General features: G+C 42.0%; 1 protein-coding gene across 4 annotated transcripts; it reads right to left on the reverse strand.

Moving 5' to 3' along the window:
- Positions 1-211: 211 nt before the first annotated feature.
- Positions 212-21,448, reverse strand: chd4b (chromodomain helicase DNA binding protein 4b). Of its 4 annotated transcripts, none has more exons than XM_062421739.1 (40): positions 21,191-21,448; positions 20,657-20,873; positions 20,057-20,181; positions 18,102-18,356; positions 17,878-17,993; positions 17,682-17,781; positions 17,389-17,593; positions 17,068-17,189; positions 16,818-16,941; positions 16,462-16,634; positions 15,633-15,878; positions 15,146-15,349; positions 14,777-14,988; positions 14,246-14,377; positions 14,049-14,148; positions 13,764-13,955; positions 13,146-13,346; positions 12,769-12,906; positions 12,474-12,595; positions 12,197-12,370; positions 11,866-12,007; positions 11,477-11,726; positions 11,244-11,368; positions 11,058-11,150; positions 10,812-10,953; positions 10,388-10,557; positions 9,871-10,045; positions 8,447-8,533; positions 7,347-7,438; positions 7,006-7,139; positions 6,576-6,720; positions 6,315-6,471; positions 5,298-5,383; positions 4,941-5,190; positions 4,801-4,851; positions 4,316-4,486; positions 4,081-4,189; positions 3,289-3,421; positions 2,973-3,168; positions 212-1,485 (listed from the first exon to the last, which is right to left on the reverse strand). In XM_062421739.1, the coding sequence occupies exons 2-40, from the start codon at positions 20,718-20,720 to the stop codon at positions 1,283-1,285; spliced, it is 5,916 nt and encodes a 1,971-aa protein (XP_062277723.1). In that variant the 5' UTR covers positions 20,721-20,873; positions 21,191-21,448; the 3' UTR covers positions 212-1,282. The 4 variants fall into 4 exon arrangements, with proteins under 4 accessions (XP_062277723.1, XP_062277721.1, XP_062277722.1 ...); XM_062421737.1 differs by having other exon boundaries at positions 9,859-10,045; XM_062421738.1 differs by having other exon boundaries at positions 9,871-10,048.
- Between the last annotated feature and the right edge of the window lie 3,815 nt (positions 21,449-25,263).

Here is a 25,263-nt window from a genome sequence, read left to right on the forward strand (position 1 = left end):
GCAGTTAACATGAACTACAGCTGATTTGAATTATTTTCGCAGGTATTTGGTCATGAACTTAAGTTTGTAAGTAACTCAATCTTTTAACATGATGAAGGAACTGGATCAGCAAAAGTTGTTAGGATCCCTCTCCAGGGGACCATGAACATCTATAAAAAATATCATGGCAATACATCCGATAGTTACTGAGAAAAAATTGACAAGAAACTGTCGACCTTTTATTTTAGTCCAAAAAAACCAACAGCAATGATAAAAACAACGAGGTGGTAACCATAATAATTATATTCAATATGGAAAACAACATAACATCAGACAGTAAGAAATTAAATTAAGATTGCCATTATTTTTAAAACCATCCCAAGTACCGAAAAGCTGTGGAGCTACTGCATGTCCAAATTTCAGGCGAACACGGGAGAGTTTCCAGAAAGCTAATCTGTGGTGCAGTTAGGAATGTCAAGGTGCTGGTTGGGGTGCACAGAGAGATAATCCTGGGTTTGGTCTCCTAATGAGACAGGTGGGTGTTTGAGATGGAAGGATGCGTGAAGAGGTAACAGATCTGACTGACTGATAGAAAAGTAACAGCAACAGTCTCTCAGTGTCGGGGGCATTCAGCAGTAGAGATGCACATCAATATGCCCAGTTTTATACATACACACACTGGAAATAGACACACATACACACTCTACATACACACACACAGGTGAGGACATTAGACTTTTAAAGTAAAAGTTGAAAATTTCACATTTCCTAAATGTGAAAATGAGCACAGTAAAATCCCTTGAATTCTTTAATAATCCAAAAATTACTACAAAGCACCGATATACTCCAAACATGCTGCTTATTCTTCCATCTAGCCTCGTCAGCTTCATGATACATATAGTTACATAAACACGTTTGACCCTGCTGCAGAGACAGAACAGGACAGGTCGGTGGGGGGGGGGGAGCTGCCTGCAGTTCGGTCACGACGACAGTGCTCAGGTTAGAGGAGTTAAACCAGATTCCCATTGGAGGAGAAAGACCTGTTTCTAGTCTGCCACAAAGAGAAGAAGTTATTCTTCCGTTCACTCCCATCCTACATCTACAGTTCCAGTCTGTTCAGTGAAGGTCCAGCAGCACAGCTGATGCTCTTCTGAGTCCGGAGATGGGTTGTGGGTGTAGAGCGAGGAGGACTAACCTGACTGTGCTGTACATGGTGGTTGATGGGGAGGACGTTTGCTACGCGGCGGTGAGATGAGGGCGGTCAGCCTCAAGTCAGTGAGTGTGAAATGTGTGAGGTGATTGGTCAGCGCTGCACCTGCATCTGCTGTGAGGTCTGTGACTGGTTCTGGGCGGTGACCTCGGGCCCCCGGCTGGCCAATCGGCTGAGGATATTCCTCTCGGACATTTGCAGTCGCACAGCGACAGGGGGTATCCTAGCGATAGTTGCCGGGAGACGTGTGACATCAGCCTTCATGTCGCTCAGAAGTTCCTCGAGTTGTTTGAGAACTGGAAATACAACAGAAACCAGCTGTGATAATCTAAATGAAAGTTTGTTTTAGTGTTTGCCGAAATTTGAGGATTCAAAATAGACATATTTTGCAGTTTGGATATTGACTACATGCTTTTTGGCATTGATATTGAATTTCACAAAGAGTCAAATGTTCAGTTGTGGAAACAGACTCATTTGAGATTTCTAGAGGTTTGTGTTAGTCTCACTTCTATCCAGACTTTGGGTGGAATTATTTTAAATACAAGGATGCATCACTGTGTAATCATCTCTCCTTTTATCCAGCTGCTCCACTGTTACTTTCTCAGTCTGAAGTTTATGTCATGTACAGGCATAGTTGTAAAAAGGATGAGAAACCAGCTTGTATGTGCTGCATACATGGCCAAAAGATCCGTACACTCAAAGAGAAGCCTAACTGCGGAAATCAGACTTCTCTACCCCAATTATGGAAACCAGGTTCCTTGTTCACATGATGTTGAAGGAATCATCTTTCTAAATCCTGGTTCCCATCAAGAAGTGGACAGAACTTTCTTCTATTACAAAAGGACTGGAACAAAGGGTAGTGCTGGTTGTTTTTAGCAACCAGTTTCCTCCCTCGAGACTGTTTTGATAACAGCAAAGAAGAAGCACTCTGTCACCGATCAGCAACAACCAACGTCATCTGAAATGTCTCACCACCAAACTACTATTTGGTCAAAGAGCTCACTTCCTGTAGAGGTAATGAAAGCTATACTTGTTTAAACATGGAGGATACTCTATTTTTAACTAGTGTTACATCAGACGTGGTACTGATTATTGTTAGCAGCTATAATTAGAGCTAAGAAATTTTAATACTTGTTTACACAATAGTTCTGTTTTCCATATACCTGATAGTATCCTCTGTCACACACAAACATAAAGCTCTTCTTATTCAGAAGTGCCCTACAGGAAACTGATGTTTTTCACTTGTCATAATTCAAGCTAAAATGAATTATTATACTGAATGATTAAATACATTGATGTCATAGTAAAATATTTAACTACTCAGACATTCCTGCATAGATCTCAACCCAGGATGAAAGATTTCGAGTCATCTCATTGAAATACCACAGCACTCAGGACTTTTGCAGTAGCAGCAAAACACCTACAATGTTTCCCTTTTGTATATGCTCATTAGTGACAGCTAATGTGCCGATTGTTCAGAACAATGAAAAGCTTTCTTCATGGAAAATCTGTAGCTAAACTAATATATACATTTAGGAGTTTGTTGGTGAGTTACAAGGAAGCTCCATTACATTCTTTTTAGAAGTAAAGGGGTGTCATATTTGAGCTATATTATCAGCTACTGTTATTCAGCACACTATCAAAATGACTTTGTAGTTGCCTGTTAACACTTGTCAAGAATACTCCCATGAGTACAAAAAGTCTCTCTTTTAAAATCCACAATCTTTCAGGTTAAACCCTTTCTACACCTCAATGTATACTTTTGATTGTTCATATGTTTTACCTTTATGCAGCACTGCATTGGCAGGCTTGTTTCCAGACATGGACTCCTTGCTGAGGTGCTGGTGGGACTCTGCGAGACACTCCACCTCACTAAAGCGAGTGTTGAGGGCCATGGAGGGGTGTGCCGGGTCCTCTGTCATGTTCAGGTAGGCTGCCCTGCGCAACTGCTCCTCGATTACCAACGCCTGCTCCAGTAACTACACAGGAAACAAAGAAAGACCACAAACGCCCATTGAGACATGAGAGAGACATACACAAACAGAAACACGTGTGCAACAACATGACGCAAAACGTGACAACAGCAAGCTTTCGATTACCTTGAACCTGCGAGCCAGGAACTTGTTCTTGATCTCCAGGAAGTTTCCTCTGCTCATCTCCCCTTTGAAGGGCTCATTGAGGATGGCAAACCTCACATCGTTCTGCACATCCTGCCACCGAGCGTAGCCGTGTCTGAGAGACGCCGAGGTCAAGTGTAACAACATTTTACCAGGACTGTGTGGAGACGTAGGGCTATATAGGTACAATATAAAAAACACTTTGTTTTACTTCAAGACTGTAATGAAGACAATGAGTGCTGAATATTGTTCTTCAGGTTTAAGTTGCTGAGCTGATGCATCAGGGACTTGGACGAGTTCAGCTTTACATCAACATAAAATTAATCAGCAACTAGTTTGATAATTGAATAACCATTTCATAAGGAGACATTTAAAGAGGCTGTGGGAAACTATACCAGATATTTTCTAATATTTTATGGATAAAATAATATATTGAATAATCAAGAAAATAATCAGTATATTAATCGATACAATGAATAGGCTCAGTCCAACACACTATAAATATCCATAAACAGTTGAAGTTGAACTTCAAGTCCTCTTTAGAAGGTCTCTCACTGTACAACCTTGAGTTGGACACTTGGTCTGTCATCCATTCAATGGATCAATAAAGCCTGTTACTAACTTCTCGGTCCACTTCTTCTCTTTACAAAAACATACAATGACAAACAAGAGGCTGAGGATGCTACTAAGTATTAAGGATGCAGTGATGTGCAGCAATCTTCCACAATTTAATAAGACCTGGGTGTTTAAGAAAGTTCCCATTTGAAAGGATACTGTATGATGCCAGCCAGCAGCCAGTAGTCATGGCGTCGGTGCCAGATCTCAAAGGTCTTCTTGGTGACGGTGGCTGCCCTCTCTTCATTCTGCCACAGAGAGTGAAGCTCTGGAAAGGAGGGCAGAAAGGTCAAAAGACAGAAATGAAAGAGAAAAAAAGAGAAGAGAGAAAAATATATATATATGTGTGTGTGTGTGTATGTTTGTGTATGTGTACGTGTGTGTTTGTGTCCACCTGTGAATCCTCCATCTGCGATGTTGAACATGAACCTCTGTTTGGTGGCTTTCTTCTTCTCTTCACTGACGTTAACCACTGGTGCAGCTGTTCCTCCTTCTTTGGTGTTCTCTCCATTCTGCAGTTTGCCAGATTCGTCCGTTTTCACACCGTCCTTTTCCTCTTTTTGATCTGTGACAACACAACAGAAAGACAAAAGCACGTCAACAACATAGTTTAAAACTCGAGAACTCTTCTCATTATGTAGACGTGTGGCAGTCAGTTATAATACTTGCAGTACATTTACATTAAGCTTTACCTTATAAATGTATTGAAAATGTCTTCATCTGTGTGGTAAGTGTAGGTGGAAAATGAAATTTACTTTCTGTGTGTGTGTGTGTGTGTGTGTGTGTGTGTGTGTGTGTGTGTGTGTGTGTGTGTGTGTGTGTGTGTGTGTGTGTGTGTGTGTGTGTGTGTGTATGTTGACATGGACTTTGTGTAGGCACCTTTGTCCACTGGTGAACTGGTATCCATCTTCTCATCTTTGACCTCCTCAGCTGCAACAAGAGTATCAAAGTTAGAATGACAGAAAAAAGGAAACAAGTAAACGAGACATAATGGAAAACAGTTTAAACGCCCGCCTCACCTTTAGACTTGTCTTCTGAGTCCCCCTTGCCGTCTGAACCTTCACCCTTGACCTCAGCAGAAGCGTCCTTTTCCATCTCTGAAGACTTGTCCTTGTCTTCTTTGTCCTTGCTCATGTCTTCTGCCACCTTCTCCTTGCCTTCACCTGCACTTCCAGTCTCCTTCTCTATCTCCTCCTTCCCCGCAGCAGAGTCTGCTTCTTTCTTTTCAAGTGCAGGGGATTTCTCGGACTCATCCGGGATTTCAATAATCTGGGGTAAAAAATGTCAGTTTCAAATTAGAGACACAAAGATAATATTAAAACTTATTAACTTATAATTTATTAAACAAAAATAGTTGATATAGATGCAGACTTTACCTCTGGATCATCTGCCTTCTTGGCTCCTTTGCCCTCGTCTCCCTCCTTCTTCGTGTCTTCCTTGTCATCTAATTTAGACAAATCTTCTGCAAAAACAGTAAAGACAGATATGAAATACTGCATTTATATCCCGTCTCTGTTCTGGCTGTCACTAACCAAAAAATCTCATTAAGTTTTAAAAGCTTAATGGTTGAGTTAAAAAATGAGCGTCTAGTGGCCATTAATAGCTGTCTTGTGATTTTCTGCTTATATCCACAAGAGGGCATTAGAGAATATGCTGCTAGTCTGGGTGAATGTGTATTTAGACCTGAATAAATGTTAATGTAATGTAATGTTAAAAATGGTAATAAATATCTTTCAGTACAACACAATCGAAAAAGGCTTATCCAGAGTTATTTCAGGGTTACAATTCAGATCTGGGCTTAAAGTTAGAAACTGAAGTTAAGCATGTGGCTGACTTTTGAGCTGTGGGGAAATTTAAAATACATGTCATTTGACAAGCATTCCCTGTGTTACAACACAGTATTTGTGTCTGTGATGGTTCTCGTTGAATCATTGCAGCGTCGAACACATCATCAAGCTGAGATGAAAGTACATGACAGAGGGAAAAGAGCAGCTTGTGTTTAATATTGTTGCTTTGGGCTAAATTTGTGTATTTATTTATGTATTCACTCAGTTCTGCAGTTGTGATTCATCATGGTTAAGAAATCATACCAAATTTGATATCTTGTTTTAATGATTTAGAAGTAAGTATGTGTTTGTGGTATGTCATAAGCTACATTTGGGGACAAATTTCATATTTAGGATTAGTTAATTGGGGACAGCTTGTCCAATTGGGGACAAAAATCGAGCCCCCAATTGGGAAAAGTCGGATTTTTGGGTCAATGGGTAAGGTTAGATTAAGGTTAGGGTTAGACAGGCAGTGGTTGTGATTAGGGTAAGTCTCCAGAAAATGTGAGGAATGTAAGTCTATGTAATGTCCCCAAAAGTGACCATGGCCTGATTGCGTGTGTGTACCTGGGACAGGGGTGTTGGGTTGTGTGTCTGCAGGAGTCCCAGTAGAGGGAGTCTTGAGATCTTCACCTGCGGCCAAAGCCGCTGCCCTTTTGTTCTCCTCCAGCTCTGCCATCCAGGGCATGGACCACTGACCGTTCACATGCTCAAACTCCTGCACCTGTCAATCAATAATCAATCAATGCATTCATCATTTGATTAGTGATTAAATATTTGATTTGAATACTAACTTTGTTCTGTTTCTTTGATATGTAGAAAAAATACCTTTTTCCTAATAAGGGACATCACACCAATGCGAGTGAGCACATGTTGCCTCGACAGACCCTCACGTGGGACGCCATCTGCGAAGGTCTCAGCTCCATCAGCCCCCGGCTCACAAAGGTGACGCATGAACAGAGACACATAAGCCCTGAAAGTATGTTAAAGAAAGGGTGAATGGATTTCACTGCAAATAAAAAAGAAGAAAATCAGCAAAAAAGACAATAAACAAGAAAACAGAAATAGAAATGAATTATTTTTAAAGCAAAGCTATTTTTCAAGCTTATTACCACAGAAATAAGACAATGCATGTAACAGCTCAGGGGCTTCTAGTGCAACCAGCTCAGGTGTGCTGTTTGCACTTTGTGCTGTACTTGGATGGTTTGCACAGGTTAAAAATAATGCGATGAGACAAAAATGTCACATGGAGACTCACTTGAATTCTTTCTCAGACTTCCCTCGGAGGTCTCTGACCAGCCACTGGTTGGTGAAAGCATCCTGAGGAGGCATCCCATAACGCATCACTGCATTCAGGAAAGCCTTCCTCTGCCGTGCATTAAAGCCCAAAACCTGATAGATAATTTAAGAGGTCAAGACGAATGTAAGTAAAATGTTGCATAAACAGAAGCCAATGTGACTACAAAATCTGATAGCAAGCAATTGTCTATTCGATATTCATTGTTTCCCTTCATGTTTTAAAAAGAAAATTAAATTACTTTTCTCACATCTTCTGGTCTAATGTAGACCAGATGGTGGTGGGCTCAGCAGAAAACTCACCTCAATGTTCCCGCCCACTCTGGCCAACAGCGGAGGCAGAGGTTTGTCCCTGTCGTTCCTCAGCCCTTTACGGTTTGGTCTGCGGGCGTTAGCTGAGTGGAGGTGGACATTAGTTAACACATCTGAGGTGCAGCTCACATTCAGACACACGCACAGTTCACTGAACCCATGAACATGAAAAGTGAAAAATGAAACTAAATTTAGATACATGATCATGTGTATTCCTAAAGTTTCTCTGTGACTTACGGCTCATCACGGTACACTCGATCCTGCTGCAGCTGCCTCTCCTCACAATCTCTCCACACTTCTACATTAAATGCTTTTACAATTACATTTACAACTGAAAGCAGTGTGGTGGTATACTTCATTTAATGAAAGTCATGTAACAGAGCCGTAATTAAATTAAACAAATATATAAAATCTACACACATTATAACATCTTATTGCACTTATACATTCAATGGCAAATAAATATTATGCAGGATGTTTTCAACTGATAGAAACTGCATCATAAACATAAATGAACAAACAAGATATGTTAAAGTGCCTTAATACAAAATACCTGAAAAGCTTTTCAAGCTAAACTAAATTAATATGAACCAAACTATCTCTTCAAAGTATAAATAAACAGTTCAGATGGCCAAGAAACCGTTGATTATAATTTTCTGTCCCTGTTTCTTTGCTTTTCTCCTTCTTTTGTCTTCCACTTTCCTTCTCTTTCTTTCTTTTCTTGCCTTTCTACGGTCTGAGCACACGATGCACCGACAAGCATATATCGAATTGTTGTTGAGGTTGTCGATGAGGATATCATAGCTGTCATCTGAATCTGAATATGCATCTGCAGGGGTGGTTTGAAGGTTGTTAGTGGGTGAAAGAAGTGGCACTTAGAGGGCTCAGATTCCTTATAATCTGTCTCAATGTCTCAAGCTTCAATGGGGTTAATTCATAAACTCAAATGAATCCTTACAACTAACATCAAACACATAGAACATCTAAAAAGTAAATGCTTGATAGTAGTGACATTCATACTCCATCTTAGCACCAAAGCACACATGCATCCTCATTCTCTCAACAGCAAGGATCAAAACAATGAGCCTTACCTTCAGACCGTTCATCAAAGTCCTCGTCGCCCTCCTCCGAGGCCACTGAGTAGTCAGACTGGTTGTCAGATTGATCCTCTTGCCAGTCTAAAAGGAGCATTGACAGAAATATGTTGAGGGAAAGAATGAAAAGGACAAACCTCTTCAGGCTACAGCCCGTAGCCCCGTTAAGATGCTGTCTGACAGGCTCCTAGCTACGAGGACGAGCAACTGCTTCAACCAAATTATTAATAACTGCTCACAAATTAACAAGAAAAAAGATTATCGTAGAGACAGAATCGGGCATTTCTAGTTTTGAGTGTATTCTCAACTGTGATCACATCCGAAATTGGTTTCTCTATTGCATCTGACTTTTATAAAATTGGTGTGGTACCTTCAAAGAATATAAGCATACAACCTATGAGCTGAATTTACCCTTACTGTACAACAATGCACTCCGAAAAGCAGAACTAATTCTTAACAGGTATGATTACACCTTTAGTTTGTCTTCTTTGTCATATTGTAACTTGTTCAGGCTCAAACTGCCCAATCACAAATAAACCAGAGCATGAAAGATGCTGAAGGATGTCTTTTCCTTTCATGTCAGTTTCCTTTGTTGCTATAACCTTACACAGGGTGCAAATATGCATATGCAATATTATCACCTATTAATTATGAATCTGAAACTTCTGAGTCTTTATTCTATTTAGTCATTTGTTAATAGTCCAATGGATTTTTATCCAAATGTCAAAGCTGGTTGTTGTAGGAAGGCGAAAAGAAAATGAATATATGCATTTAAGTGAGGTTGTATTTCTTTTTGCTGCCAAGCCTGCCTCTTGAACACTGGTCAGACCCTGTCCTTTGTGTGTTGCATAATTAGCTGCTGCCCCAGTTCAACAAGCTAAATAAATGTCTATACTATATCAGCCCCAGTCTTTTTGTTTCCACTGAAATGCACATTTTGGAGTTTTTGTAAGAGAACCCAGACTCATTATTTAAGACGGTTTCAGTTTGTTTTTTGGTGTGCACCAGTGTTTGAATATTAATGTCCTCTCTCACCTCATTTAATTTGAATAACAGAGCTAATGTTATAGCGGCCCGTCTCATAAAACAGGATAAGTGTAATTCTCGGTTTTATTTTGCAGAAAGTATTCAGGCAATTTTCTAATTCCCTCTTGATGGGACAGGTCCCATAATTCAAATATCTTATTTTTAAACATAATTGGCCTGAGAAATAAATATAAACTTATCCAAATAACACAAAAAACACAACTGTGACTCCAAGTCACAAAAGATAAATAAATATAAAATACTTGCATGCCATGCATTCAGTCCTCCTACCACATCACACCTACACGATACAAACACAAGTCCACCAACAGCACTACTCAACACACACAGAAGAAGAGATTGCATTATATATTGTTCTGTACCCTGTCTTATACCTCGGTCCTCCTGGGAGCCGTCGTTGTAGTTGACCGGCTTTCGAGTTCTTTTGCCTTTTCCCAAATTGCGGGCAAGATCCTCCTGCTGCTGCTCATAGTGGTGACGAAGCAGCTTCTCCCAGTAGTCAGGATCCACACTTTCCTCCTGCTTAATAACCTCCCTCTCCACCTCCTCCTCCTCCAAACAAGACAGAGTTGCTATAAAATATATTGAGAATCTATGGCCTAAAGCATGGGATTTCACTTTTTACCAATCTTAGAGCTTTTTATGTGATTTAAACTAAATAAGACTGTAGATATATGTCAGTTAAGTCTAGGATGAAGCTAAAATGCAAGATTACATACAATTTTTTGGCATTTCTAGACATCTAAACTACTACAAGCGACCCCTATTTTTATTTATCAGAGATCTCCTGTTAGTTAAAACAACAGAACCAGATCATAATTTCACAAATGCCCAAACTTTGTAGGCACACACACACACACACACACACACACATACACAAACACACTGTACCTCGTCGTCCTCATCTTTGACCACATACTGAGCCACTTTAAAGGAGCTGAGGTATTCGTTCATGCTCTGAAGTTCAGTGTCGTCCGTAGCATCCTGGTTCCTGTCTAGCAAACGGTCAATTGCGTGGTCATCGTAGTGGATCACACTGCTGTCATCCTCCTTGTTGTCCCCTGAAAGCAGGATGACCCAAATAGGCAGGTGGAGAGCTTTAATTATATTTCCTCAATGTTTCATCAGTCAGATCAGACTTTACTGCACTAATGAGTCTGAATTGTCAGTCCTGTGCTCAACTACTGAAACTACAAAACTGTTAAACCCCGTCCCCTTAACTCAGATGATTGTAAATTGTAAAAAGGAAAATGCAGAAACAGAATTTATTCTGGATCTTAAATTACATAAAAGTAGTGGGTTAAAGAGGACTCACCTTCTCCAAGCTCATCCTTAAACAGCTCTTCAGTTCCAAATTTTAGGATATCATCGAGTTCCTGCTTAGACATGGAGCCTGTCTTGGAGCCGAGACCAGGTCGCACCACCAAGTGAGTGAGCATCATCTTCTTCTTCGCCACCTGATGAAGACAATTTGTAGAAGACCAACAAGCAGTGAATTTTATCTTAGCCAATGCAGTTTTTAGAGTGTGTATCATTTCTTGTCGTGTTTCTTTTCACAGACCTGTGTGATCCGCTCCTCCACTGACGCTTTTGTAACGAAGCGATAGATCATCACCTTCCTGTTCTGGCCAATACGGTGAGCTCTGCTGAACGCCTACAACACACATTAAACAAACTGCATAATCTCCTTTCATCCAAATAAACAGATTGACACAGATGTAAAGGGTTGCAGCTAGAGTTTGCATACCTGGATGTCGTTGTGAGGGTTCCAGTCAGAGTCGTAGATAATGACGGTGTCAGCAGAGGCGAGATTAATGCCCAAACCACCGGCTCTGGTAGAGAGGAGGAACGCAAACTGAGGAGCACCAGGAGCTGTTGGGATAAAAAACAATTCAAATGAAATCACAGAAAACATAGCATAGCAGCCTTTCTGAGAGGAAAAACGAACACTTTAAATAAAGGTGTGTGCGCATGCCTCACCATTAAAGCGGTCGATAGCCTCCTGTCTCAAGTTGCCTGTGACTCCTCCATCAATTCGCTCATATTTGTATCCCTCATTTTCCAGGAAGTCCTCAAGCAGGTCAAGCATTTTGGTCATCTGAGAGAAGACTAGAACCCTGTGGCCTCCTTCCTTCAGCTTCTTCATCATCTTCTGAAGCAGCGTCAGCTTCCCTGAAGACTTGGTCAGGGCATTGCCCTCATACATGCCATTTGGAAGTTTCGGTGCCTCCTGCAGTCAGAGAAGAAATCTGGATAAATTGATTGTAGTTTAACACGTTTAAGTACATCCAAAGGCATAATTCAGGGCAATGCCACACAATATAAATAAGCTATTCCCTCAAAATGTGGTGATAAGATTTTGATCATACTGTAGCAGCTGCAGGGAAGAGGTAGGGGTGATTGCAGCACTTTTTGAGGTCCATCACCACATTGAGCAAAGAGACTTGATTCCCTCCTCCACGCGTGTTCAGGGCCTCAAAGTTACGTGTTAGGATGAACTTGTAGTATTTCCTGGGTTACAACAAGGAAAATAAAAAACAATCATTAGAAAAGAAACTCCAGAGAATAACAAAGGGAAAAAAAATAAAAAATACATACACAGAACTTCTAAAAATGAAATGAAATTATTTAATTCTGATGGATATATGATTGTTAAACTGCTGAACTTTTACTGGTATTCATCATCTGCTCATCACTTACTTCTGCATAGGGCTAAGCTCCACTCGAACAATGAGCTCAGTCTTTGAAGGCATGTGTTTGAAAACATCAGCCTTCAGCCTCCTGAGCATGTGTGGTCCCAGCATGTCATGGAGCTTCTTGATCTGGTCCTCTTTGGCGATGTCCGCAAACTCCTCCAGGAACCCTTCCAGGTTGCTGCAGAGAAACAAAAAAAATGAACACAGGGTCAGTGAGGGTGTCTTTGTATCGCATCTGAAATACAGCCACATGTGCTTTAGCCACATAAGAGATTACTGACTTGAATCTCATTGGGGTCAGGAAGTTAAGCAAGTGGAAGAGCTCCTCCAGGTTGTTCTGAAGAGGAGTGCCGGTCAGCAGCAGCTTGTGTTGCAGGGGGTAGTTGTTCAACACTCGGAAGAACTGACAGCAAACAATAAAAAACATGACGAAAATTAGACATTGAGCTTAATAATGAAAATACCACAAAATAAGATACAGTAGTTAGAATCAGCAGTGGCACAGGTATATCAACAAATATTTTATTTGAAATACAGAAACAACAAATATTTATACAAAGTGGTCTTTCTTGTTACCTTGGACTGATTGTTCTTGAGTCTGTGTGCCTCGTCCACAACTAGACAGGCCCATTCAATGGACCCCAGCACAGCCTGGTCAATGGTAATCAACTCATAGGATGTCAGCAGGACATGGAATTTAACTGTTGAGTCTTTCTGTAAAGTACAGAGAAAGAAGGACATTAGTGTAACTCGTAATATTTGTAGCATTTGTAAAAACTGGTAGAATTAATATTTTAGTGACATAAACATATTTTGTCACACCCTCACATGTTCTCATGTAGTAACAAAAACTGTTAAGTGCTATTACGCAGAACATCAAATTATCACATGCTACAAGTTTTTAATATATTTCTCTCTGTATCATCACTCTTGTAATTTTTTTTCTTTCTTACTTTCATTTTGGAAGCCTTTTTTCCCCCTCGGATGGCATTTCCTTCGAAGGAGAACTCATTTTCTCTGATGACAGCCCTGCTGTCTTTGTCCCCTACATAGGTCACCACATACATGTCAGGGGCCCACATCTCAAACTCTCTCTCCCAGTTAATGATGGTGGACAGAGGAGCGCTGACCAGGAAGGGACCTTTGGAGTGACCCTGAAGAAAATAAAGGAGAAATCAAAATTAACCGGTAAAGATACCAACATTTATAATTTCACAAGCAAATGCATTTTGTCTTGCCCTGCCTTTAGGATAGAGGTCCTTACTTAGAACTCATCCCCTTTAATGGACAAAATTGCTCTGCGTCACATGTCTGAGACCCCACCCACTAACACTGATAGGAAGGGGAGGGCAGACTAGACAAAATGGCAGGAAAAGGGAACGTATAAGAAGCACTTTATTCTGTTTGTTTTTTTGTTAGTTTTTTTTAAGTTTAACATTTATACACGCATTGTTATGGATTAACTACATTGTAACTTAAGCCATACACATTTCCCAAAACATACCACCACTGTTTCTAGTATTCAAATGACAAAAAAATGCTTTAAGACATTCATACACACACTTCCTGACCTCCTTATACAATGAGTAGAGGAAGACAGCAGTCTGTACAGTCTTGCCTAAACCCATCTCATCAGCCAGGATAGTGTCGGTGGCCTGAGCCCAGGAAAACCTCAGCCAGTTCAACCCCTCCAGCTGGTAGGGGTGCAGGGTGCCTCCTGTGCTGTCCAGGTAGTCAGGCTGCCGATCAAACTTGATGGTTGGCTGAAAGAAGAAACCAATATAGAAGAATATGTATTTGGAAATAAGAAAAGGTAATTTTTTTCTCTGTTTTTGTTAAAGGCTTTGGCTGCTTACATCTACAACTGGATTAGCAGGTGGTCGCTCAGCCTTCTTGACTTTGACTGCCTTCTTCAGCTTCTTACCAGGTCTGCCCTCTTCCCCAAGCATCAACTCCCTAAAGGAAAACAACAGTTTAGGAGTTAAACCACCATTTCAGTGGTATGTATAACTTAAAAGAATAATTATCTGATATTTTGTAAGCCTCTGCGTACCTTTGATTCCAGTAGGTCTGTTTGTAGGTGTCAAACTCTGGGATGTCCATGTCTTCACTCTCCCAGGTTGACTGGTCGTAGGCCAGATCTCTCCATTTGATCAGGTAATGTACGTTGTTCTTTTTGTCAACACTGATATGAAAACATACAGGACAGATGGAGTTATACTAAACAGTATTACTGTGCTGTAGTATGTGTAATACTGTGTAGTAGAGATGACAACAGTAGAATAAGCATTTTGCCTTCAAACAATTCACTGTTTTTGTCAATTTGACATTCTTCCTGATTTCTTAATGAGGTGAAATTGTAATGTAACTTGCTTTCTTGTAGTGTCACTCTCATAATGATATTATTTACACAAAAACTTCTAAGTCACTAACTATAGCAACAGGTATAAAACCACATAGAATAAATATTACTGGTGTTTGTTTGAGACTAAAATTCCAATCAAATCCTCTTTCACACCTACAGAGCTATTTAAATGTGTTATGTGCTTCTTTCAAAATATCAAAAGAGAGTATATGTGTCTACCTGTGGTTAAGGATGCGGTGTATCATCAGCCACTCCATCTTGACTCCATAGCGGTAAAACTCCTCCTCCATATGGATAAAAAGAGGATCCTTGTTCTTCCTCTTGGTGCTCTTGCCCTCATCACCCTCGCCTCCAAAATCCACAGGCGGAGGTTCGTCCATGTCAGTCTTCCTCTGGTAGTTACGGAACATCACCTGGCAGTTCAACTCCAACTGAGAACCAGTGACAGAGAGGTCGAGAATCAGTAGGCTGAGCGATACTGGGTTTATGTACGGTACAGAAAAATGGCCCACATGTGCACACATGCAGCAAAATACACCACAACCTCAACTACATGTGGATGCAAAGTTGTCAGACTTTGTGTCTTACCTGCAGCTCCAGCACCCAGGAGCAGTGCCAGTAGGACATATTGCACCATTTGACAAAGAACTCCCTCTCCCTGCGACCCGCCAGCGGTGGGGGATCAGGAGCGTCAGCAGGCAGGTCAGCAGGCCTGGGGACAGGTGTGGGGGCTGGAGGCTTCCCCCAGCGCCATGTTATAACCTTCTGAACTTTGCCTTTCATATGTGGACACTGTCAGGAAGGGGAGAGGAGATCATTTATGTCAGGATGTTTATCAATGAACAGATAGGAAATTTTGCTTTTAAAACTAACAGTGAATTATTTAAACATTTGGAAATCAGCAGGATGAAAATTGAAACACTGACATGGTTTATTTAAAATATATGTATCCACAGACAATGAATAAGGTTCTCAATTGGCTGCAAAAATGTGCACAAGATGGAATCTGCAGGCCTGCACGCCCACGTGAGCACATGCACGCGCACACTTCTATGCATCAGTGCACAGCGTTCACCTTGCAGCGGGGGCAGATCCATTCTCCATTGGGGATTTCAGGAAGAGGAGGGTTGAGACAGTGGATGTGATAGGAGGAGGGGCAGGTGTCACAGCAAAGCAGCTCCCCTCCATCCTTACACACTCTGCAAAACTCAATGTGGTGGTCATCTTCTTCCTCCACCCCTTCATCTCGTCTGTCTTCCTCGTCTTCCCCTTCAGCCTCAGAGAGCTCATCCCTGGCCTCCCACTGGATCCCCTCCTTCTCCTGGTGGCACCATTACAGGCAGAGGGAGGTGGTACATGTGTGAGAAGGAGAGAGGGGGGGGGGGGGGTTGACAGGCAGGGAAGGTATGCAGAGAGGAGTGAAAGGAAAGGGGAGGGGTGGGGTGTGTTTCAAGAGCGCCAGGGTTGGGGCGGGAGTGTGCACAGCGTGCGTGCGCAAGTGCATGTTGGCGTGTGGAGCCACAGCGAATGGAGGGCGGGAGTGGGAGGGGAGGGTCAAGAAGAGGAAGTGGGGGATGGGGGGTGGTTAGACATGTGGTGGGGAACAGGAGAGGATAGACGGGAACATGAGGAAAAGGGGTGGGGGTGGGTTGGGGGGTGGGGGGTCAGCAGAGGACAAAGAAAAAGGAAGAACATAAAATGCTATTAAATTAACCATTAACGAAGTCCATTTCCCAACAACCAACTGTCCTGTCAGTGCAACTTCTCAGTAATACGCTTCCACACTTTAGCAAACAGGGGTCATATTTTTCCTGCTGTTTCATTCTCCGGGAATCAGGCCCATCTTCTCTAACATACAACCTAATGGTCTTCCCTCCTCAGCACTGAGAGCTGAGATTACTCACACAGTGTGGGCAGCTCCACTTGCCCTCAGGTGCCTTCTCCATGTCAGGGTCCAGACAGACCATGTGATAAGCTCGGGGACAGGTGTCACACAAAATGATCTCTCCTCCCTGCTGGCACACCTCGCAGTAGTCCTGATGGTCTGTCTCATAACCATCGCCATCCTCAGTCTCCACTGTAAGAGGAAATGAGAGTGAGGGAACATGTGAAGCTTAATTGCCTTCAATCCGGCCATGACTTTGATCATGTTCAACAAGGCAAATCCCCCAACATTAGACCGCTGTCTGTTCTCAAATGTTTGATTTGATGTACAGATAACAGAACAGACTTTCTATTCTGGTAATATTTCCATGCCAACCTTTCTTCTTTTTCTTTGCACTCTTGGGCTTCTTCTTGTTGCGGTTGCTGCGGTTAGAGCCATCTGACACAGAGAACCCCGCATCGTCAAAGTCACTGTCCACATCTGGCTCATCCTCATCACTCTGATAGTGACAGAGAGAAGGAGACATTGAAAATGAGACAGAGCACATCATCAATATTCTGATTTTAATCATTTGACAAGTAAAGGACTTGAAAACACAATAATTCAGTGACAAAAAATATCTTACAGAGGAGCGCTTTCTCTTGCTGTTGAGGCCTCCAAGTTTGATCTTGAGTGGAGCTACCTTCTTGGGTTTGGCCTTAGGTGGAGGTTTATTAGCAGGCTTTGACTTTCTACGAGCATTGGGACCTGAAAAAACACAGAGATGAAAATTCATGCAGGTGAATCATTTAAAAGGTAAAGCCTGATAAGCAGTACAAAAGTAGATTCTAATCTAATAATGAAAATAAGAAAACAAGGAATCTGTTTTATTCTTACACTGTTCATAAATGACAAACGTCTTTCAATTCAAACTTAATTATCACAGTGCACATTTATCCTGCTTTACCTTTGCCCTCTTTGGTCTTGGCCTTCCGTAGTGGAGGTGCTGGGGCTGCTGGGGGGGCAGCAGGTGTCGGAGCAGCGGCAGGAGCAGGTGCAGATGAAGTGGCAGCGCTGGTGTCTGCCCCTCCGTCTGTCCCGGCCACCACCATGTTCTCCACAGCTGCAGCCACATTGGCAGCTGCCAGGGCTGCATTGGCAGTTGCACAACCCTACAGAGGGACACAGAACAGAATCAGAGACTCGAACACACAACAGCACAGCAACACATTTCCTTGCAACTGCACAAAATTACGATACCTTAAGAGGGTTGTTTGTGCTGAATTCTCTCCACTTAGCCATCATCAAAGTCATCATCTTTGATACAGCAATTTTGGGGTTCTTTGCCGCAATTAATGGCCTATGGACATTCAATTGACAATATGTTACCTACATACAAAATAACATACAACAATAGCATCAATTCTTATCAAGAATTTCTATGGAGTTTCCTCACCTTACAAACTGGCTGAAAGCCTTGTAGTTGGTAAGGGAGCTGTAGTCTTCCTGAGTAAAGATGTGGTCAATGTCTTTCATGCCCCAGGCCTCCAGCAGCTGGGTAGAGCTTTTCGGCTGCGGCAGGAGTTAAAAAGAACAGCCAGGGGGAGGTTACTTTGATATGTTAGTCCTGCAGGAATTATTAGCAAACCATTCTGCACCTGAGTCTGAATGAATATTTACCTGGCAGTCATCATCGTCATCCTCATCATCCTCTGGTTCTGGATCTTTACGTTTGCTCTTTGAGCTGGATGAGCCTCCTTTCTCTGCAGCTGCACCTCCTTTCTTCTTGTCTTTGGTCGAGCTAGAGCGCTTTTTCTTTTTCCTCCCTGGGGCATAATCACTTCCTTCACTCTCTGACCGCACACCTCCCTCATCCGCAACCCTTTCTGCTGGTTCCACTCCAATCAGGTGCTCTGGGGAGCTTACTGGCAACTCCTGCAAGACATAGAGCCGCTCTGCTGATTACCTGAAGGCAGTGGTGCTTCTATACTTAATAATATCATATAATTTAACAATTTAATTGTCATTCTTTTTATTTCTATTGATGACATGTCTGTATAGAAAGGCACACACTCTGCACTGTCATCCATGACTTAGCTTCAAGCAAAAATTCAAAATATCTTCAATATTCCTACTTCTCAAATATGACGATTTGCTCCTTTTTCTCAATTTTATGTAATTGGAAACTGAACATCATAGGGCTTTTGACTGCTGCTCAGACAAAAAAAGGAGTTTTGATTTGTCACCTTGGGGTCTAGGAAATGAAACAAGGTGTTTTTCACAATTTTTAACTGATTATGAATAAAAAAAATAATGTGGAGATTAATTGATGGTAAAAATATAATCATTAGTCAGCAGCTCTAATCTCGGGGTAACTGTTTTTACATCAATGACATCCTACATCCATAGCAATTACAATGAATGCATCATTTTCAGAGCAGTTTTGCCTTAAACTAACTCACCAGATGGTTTGTTACACAGAACCATCTGACGAGTCATCCTTGGATAATGTTTGGAAAAGAGAAGGTACTTCAAAAAAATACTTGGCAGGTGACTGGATGAACCATCTGTCTATCACTGTCATACCTTGTGAAGCAGCTCGATTCTTGATACTGATTAGTCCAAACCACCGCTGGTTTGCATAGCTTGAAGCCAGATCTTGTGATATCGTGACGTCATGAATCCAGCTGCCTCATAAGGTAAGTTTTGCCTGACTTTTGCTTTGTTTGCTATGAATTACTTCCAATACATGATAGGACTTTAATTTAAATCTGTGCAATAACAATATCAAACTCAGGTATATTATCGCTCAACATCAATATTACTCTTGTATATAATGTTACTATTACTGTTATTTTACTATCCTTTTTTACTAATATTATTTTTATTGCTTTTGTACTTATCATTTATTGTTTTTTATTCTTTTTTATTGACACTCATATTTTTATTGTCCACTTAAGTTCCCCATCATGGGGCTAATAAAGGAATATCTTATCTTATATGGCTGCAATATTTTGGTCCATATCTAGCTGCCTTCAATATACAGGCACCTTATTTTTGTGCACAAGCCCAAAAATATCTGTACCTAAAATAACAAGGTGACTGTTCTTTAACCCTTTTGATTGGTTATAACCAATTTAGAAAGCAAATCTTTAAATTTTACAACCAAAAGGTCAGAATGCGTACCTTAACAGATTAAAAGCTCAGCTCGTTTCATCTAGAATATATTTGACTATGTTTACAATATTTTATTTTTCAATAGTAAAATTCTATTTATATATTTTTTATAACCTGTCATTTGTGTTAGCTGTGTTTTATCTTTATTTACCTTCTATATTTTGATTGTTAAGCACCAAAGTATCAAGACAAATTACTTGTATTTGCAAAACTACTAGAAAATAAACCAGTTTCTGGCATGCCCACTTAATCAGTGGAGCCCTAATATAAACCACAGTGGTCCTTATAAATCAGTATCTGCAACATGTGACTTAATCTGATGAGTTGACAGCTTCATCTGACGGGTAAAAAAAATCCCCTAATTAAAGAGGGGTTCCCTGAGTCACAGCCTCATCAGTTTAATGTGCAGTGGTAACCATAAAAAGTTTGGCAGCCCTTGCAGAGGACAGCACACTAACCTCTCTGATGGGTCGCTGCCTCTTGCTGCTCCTGCTCTCCCGGCTGCTCTTTTTGGCTTTCTTCTTCTTCTTCGACTTGGGCACCTCGTCTACGTCCGACACAGCATCCTCCGGCTCGTTGTCGTCTGCCGGTGACATGCTTTCATTAAGTTAAAATAACACAGTGTAGCACACGGCGGACACACAGGAGGGGCTGCTGCAGGCCGGAGACAGAGAGGAGGGGACCGCGCACTGGGTACGACTTGGCAAAAAATGTTCGCTCACGCACAACACGCACCCTGAATGCCACAACAGCACAGGTTGAAACTTGTCTTTGAAACTTTGACAGCTGCTGTCAGCACCCCTAGAAAAGCACACACGTCGGGTTTCTACAGCACCGCGGACACCGAAATCAGAAAGAAAAACTGTCCACACCAGCTCGCCAAGTTAGCTTAACTAATCTATCATGGCGAGGGACGGCCGATAACTCCTGGCTAGCTTCAAGCTAACATTAGCCTCGGCGAGCTGAAGGGAGAGAGAGAGAGAGATAGAGAGAGATGGACCTTCCTCTGAGAAAGAAGGGGGGGGGGGGGGGGGGGGACAGGAAAAAGAAGAGCTTACCGCGAAGAAGTGAGTGCTCGTCCGCTGCTCCAAAGTCTACCCTCTCATCCTCGCTGCCCGACATTTTCCCGGCGTTTTAATGTTATTTCCTTTTGCTGGTTGGATGTTGGATTAATCCCTCCTAAACCTTGCTCCTCGGTCAAGGGAGGAGGGAAAATGACGTGGGACTGCTGGAGAGTGGACCGGGGGTGTCCAGGAAGGGAGGGGGTTGAGGGTACTGAGAGAGGAAAATAAATAAATAAATAAATAAATAATGCATGGCACTGGTTGGCAGCTAAAGCGTGACCATTTCTTATTGTTAACATAACTAAAAACGAGCACCTGCGCACTCAAACAAGTTGGATAACTAGATTATCTTTGCGGGTGACACGATCTGTTTCTAATCTGCAGGTATTCCTCTAAAACAGGAGGGAATGAAGGAAAAGAAGTGTGGCACCCGTAAATATCTCAAACTGTGTGCGCTGTCGAGTTAAATCAACACATCTATGAAAAGTTTAAGCATTGAAATAGTAGCTTCATACATTAGAAACTTACTGTGGTGTTTGTGTGTGTATGTGTATGTGTGTGTGTGTAGTCCCGGGTCGAGGTGTGCTCCCTCTCTCTGTCAGGCGTCAGGCTGTTTGTGCGGCTGTTGTTGTCTCTCAGTGTTCATTCATTAAGCCCTCCTGAGCCAATGATCAGCGAAAATTTAAAAAAAAAAAGAGCCGTCAATGACCCAAAACACGTTGCTCCGTCTCCCCAACCTCAGAGGTAGCGCTTAGCTAACATCCTCACAAACACACAAAGGGGGCATACATCCCATAATAATCCCCCCCCTCCCACACTCACACAGGACTCTGCATAGTTACCTCGCAACGGACAGACCATAATACTCAGCCTGCCCCCACCCCCTCCACCACGCACGCGCGCGCGCGCACTCACACGTACACCACCACTACTAGACATGCACGCACCAGGCTCATTGCATGCACACTCCCTTCCCCTTTTCCACGAGTAGTCCCAGCCCCCTTAGCAACCCCGTTGTCACGGTGACACCCCCTCCCGCTCGCCATGACAGACCATAATACTCCAGGCAGCAGCAACATACATCCCATAATATACTACTTCTAAAAAGACAAGAAAGAATTTTTAAAAAACAGTCACATGGTCTCCAGGGGAGCTGAAGTCCACTGGTGACAGACCATAATATTCACGGTGGATCCACCTGGGAATGAACCTGACCAATCAGAGAAGTCAAAGACTCTTCACTTTTGTTCCTGTATGATTGCATGTTCAGGTGTGTGCAGGTCAAGCAGGCCCTGCTGTCAGATGTAGTCACGGTGGTGTTATAACAACCAGGCTTCACCACATCTGCACCACATCCATCCCTCAAGACTGTGATCTGACCGTTCACGAGCGACTCCTTCATAGTGCAACACCAGCCAACAGGTGTGCAACTATGCAGGGTGTGAAGCCAGGTGTGAGTTATATTATATGACGAAGTGGGACGCAGGTCTGATCAGAGTAAGCTTCTCTTAACAGGCCAAGACTGATTCATAAAAACAGAAAATTCTGCTTTCTAGTTCTGTTTAAACTACAGTAAAAAAAACACTAAATAAGACTTCAACCTTACCATCCAGACACAAAACTAACAGAGTCTAAAAAGTGTTAAATAACTTCACTAAAACATTCGTAACATTTCTCATCGCTGCTCAGTGGCGCTTCGTTTCTTTATCGAAATCTTTTTTTTAAAATAATTTAAGTGGCTGCCAAACAATGCTTCGGCTCAACAGGGTCTGTTTTGTTTGTATCAGTATCTTAAAGTAAAAGCCAGTTGAATGAGCAACAAGTTTTATTTAAAATGTTTGAAGTCGAATAAAAGCCCAGAGGGAGCATTTAAAGGCCTTGTGAATATAATCAGGCCGCATACAAACCTATAAATATTAATACACAATGGCTCGCTACACTGGAATTAGAGTTTATTGCATTATTGTTGTTTTTTCTTGGTTTTCCTAGTGTATAAGGAGCGGCATATACTTTCATTTTATAATAATAAAATAGTTAACAGCATCAACACTGTTAATTTACTCACTGTAATGCAGGTTTTCTGCAGTTAATTGTCTTTTGACCAGTAGTTTTGTGCATCACTCCCTGAAGGCCAAAGATTCTTTGATGGACTATAAAAAGGTAATTAAATATTTCATACATCAACTGCGTTAATAATCGGTCTTTTGTTGCTCACAATAGCACAAATTTCAGTCATGATGAAGACCGTATGTTCTGCATGTTATTGTCTTTAGATGTGTTAAAAGAAGAGAGCAGCATTCAGGGTTGAAATGTAAGCCCGGAGGCCTTCTGCTGCCTCCTCTGCTACAACGGCCCTCTGCAATATTCCCCGCTGTACAGTACATGCAGATCGCATAGCAACAAAGGCCCATGTCTGGCCGTTGTCTGTTACTATCGCTCCAATGCCCCTTACACATGCATGTATGCGCGTGCACACACACGCTCACGAGCAACACCGTCACCAACATCTCCTCCTGCTCTCTCTATCCCATATGCACAGCTATCTTTGCACCTCTCACGCACCTCACTGCCCCCCCCTCCATGATTCCATAATATTCATAGGTCGTCCATTCCCTCTGCCCCCCCCCCCATGTGCACACAGCTCACCGCCCACTCCTCCACCCCCACTTCCCTGCCTGACAACACTGCCGCCATCCCATAATATTCATGCACACGCTCCGCACACATTCATACATAGCAGTGCATGCAGCTCTTTGTTGGCGCAGATGCCTGAGCAGTGCGAGCGTGCTCATGCACAGCAGTCATGTTTCTGCCTGGGATGATTGTTCCTCTCTCGCTCGGATCGCTGAGGCAGGTAGCCCTCAAGTGAAGAACAAAGCAAATGAAGGTGGCGGGTCACATTTCTGCCTCATAATGACCTTGGATGGGGTGGATGGAGGGTCATGAAGTCCAGTCACCCTGAGGCAACCATCTCCGAATGAGGCCAATCATCCATCCTATAGTAAGCATCAGTGGGCAAAGTAAGATTAGTTTAGAGTCTCTCAAAGTCTGCTGCTGCCTCCCACTATAACTGAGGGAATGCAAGTCATCTCTACTTATATGTCATGCTGAAGCTTTAACAAGCATCTCTTTAGGCTCTGCAACCTGGCTACAGTCAATCAGCACTGGGCCATTTCAGCATGATAAAATGTCCACAAAACGGAGGAAAGATAAAGATAAAAAAAGAGGGCAAGTTATTTACGAGAGAGGGGTGAAGGGATGAGCATAACAGAGGCGCCGGACATGACAGTGGCCAGCTCATCACCATGGCGTTGCTGTGGGAGACAGCGGAAGACGTCACTTGGAGAAACAGGGGACACAAAGGAGGAATACGACATGAGGAGGACAAGAAAAAGAAGTGAAGGGGGCCTACAAGAAAGCTGTCTTTGCAGATATAGACAGAGGAAAGTGTGTGTGTGTGTGTGTGTGTGTGTGTGTGTGTGTGTGTGTGTGTGTGTGTGTGTGTGTGTGTGTGTGTGTGTGTGTGTGTGTGTGTGTGTGTGTGTCTCACAGAGAGGTGGTTGGATGGGGTAACCATGTACTCAGGAACAACTGGGTGTCAGAGGGTTCACGTACATGGGCCACCAGATCCTGGACAGACAGGGACTTGCAACAGAGTCTGCAAATGTTTGGTTCCGGTGCCACACTGACTCATCTGATTCAACAAACGAGCCCTAAAGAGCAGTAAATAAGATCCATCAGGTGTGACAAGGCCGTAGCTCAAAGCCATTTACACTTTATTGGTGCTTGAGATTAAAAAGCGGTTCAAGGATCACTTAATTTATCCATAAAAGTATGGAAATTACAGCACTTCTATTTTAATCCACGTAATACCGACAACAGAAGATACCTATAAAATAAAAATATGGTTAAAAACATAAAGCTTGTAGCGGGGGAGCAGAGTGGGGGTAAAAGAAACATTCACACAACAGCATAAAAAGCAGGACAGAAATTAAATAAATTATATGTTTAAACCGTAAAAATGTACTGTTGAATCCCCTGTGGAATAAAAAATGATTGTACCATTCACACAAAAAATAAATGAACATAGAGCTGTGAATGTTCTCCTACATATAAATAATATAGTGTATTATCCCAGTGTCAATCTCCTCGTTTACATCCATGTTACATCATAGCTGGACAAACAGAAAGAAACAAAAGGAGGGAAAACTACCTAATAAACTGAATCATTTTTAAAAGTGTAATTAACATCATGCAGTATAAATACTTTACAATAAATAATTATAAGATAATTATATCCCATTCTGTATATTCCGCAATGCTCCATAAATATAAATTATTTAAATGTTATATATTGTATTTAAGGTTCCCCTCCAGTCTCATTATATCATTTTTTTAATGAATATTACAAAAAACTGCTTTGTTATTCTTTACTGCTTTTTTCTTAACTCCAGTGTAACACCCATTTCACCTTCTACAGCCATCCACTTTCTCTTCATGCCCTCCTTTCCCTCCTATCTCGTGATTTATTTGCCTCAGTTCCAATATTTGTCGTCAGTGTGTTTTCTTCCCCTTGTCTAAATGTCACCCCTTCTTCTAAG

This window comes from Scomber scombrus, chromosome 7 (genome assembly GCF_963691925.1).
Source record: "Scomber scombrus chromosome 7, fScoSco1.1, whole genome shotgun sequence".
In the NCBI taxonomy this organism is placed as follows: Eukaryota; Metazoa; Chordata; class Actinopteri; order Scombriformes; family Scombridae; genus Scomber; species Scomber scombrus.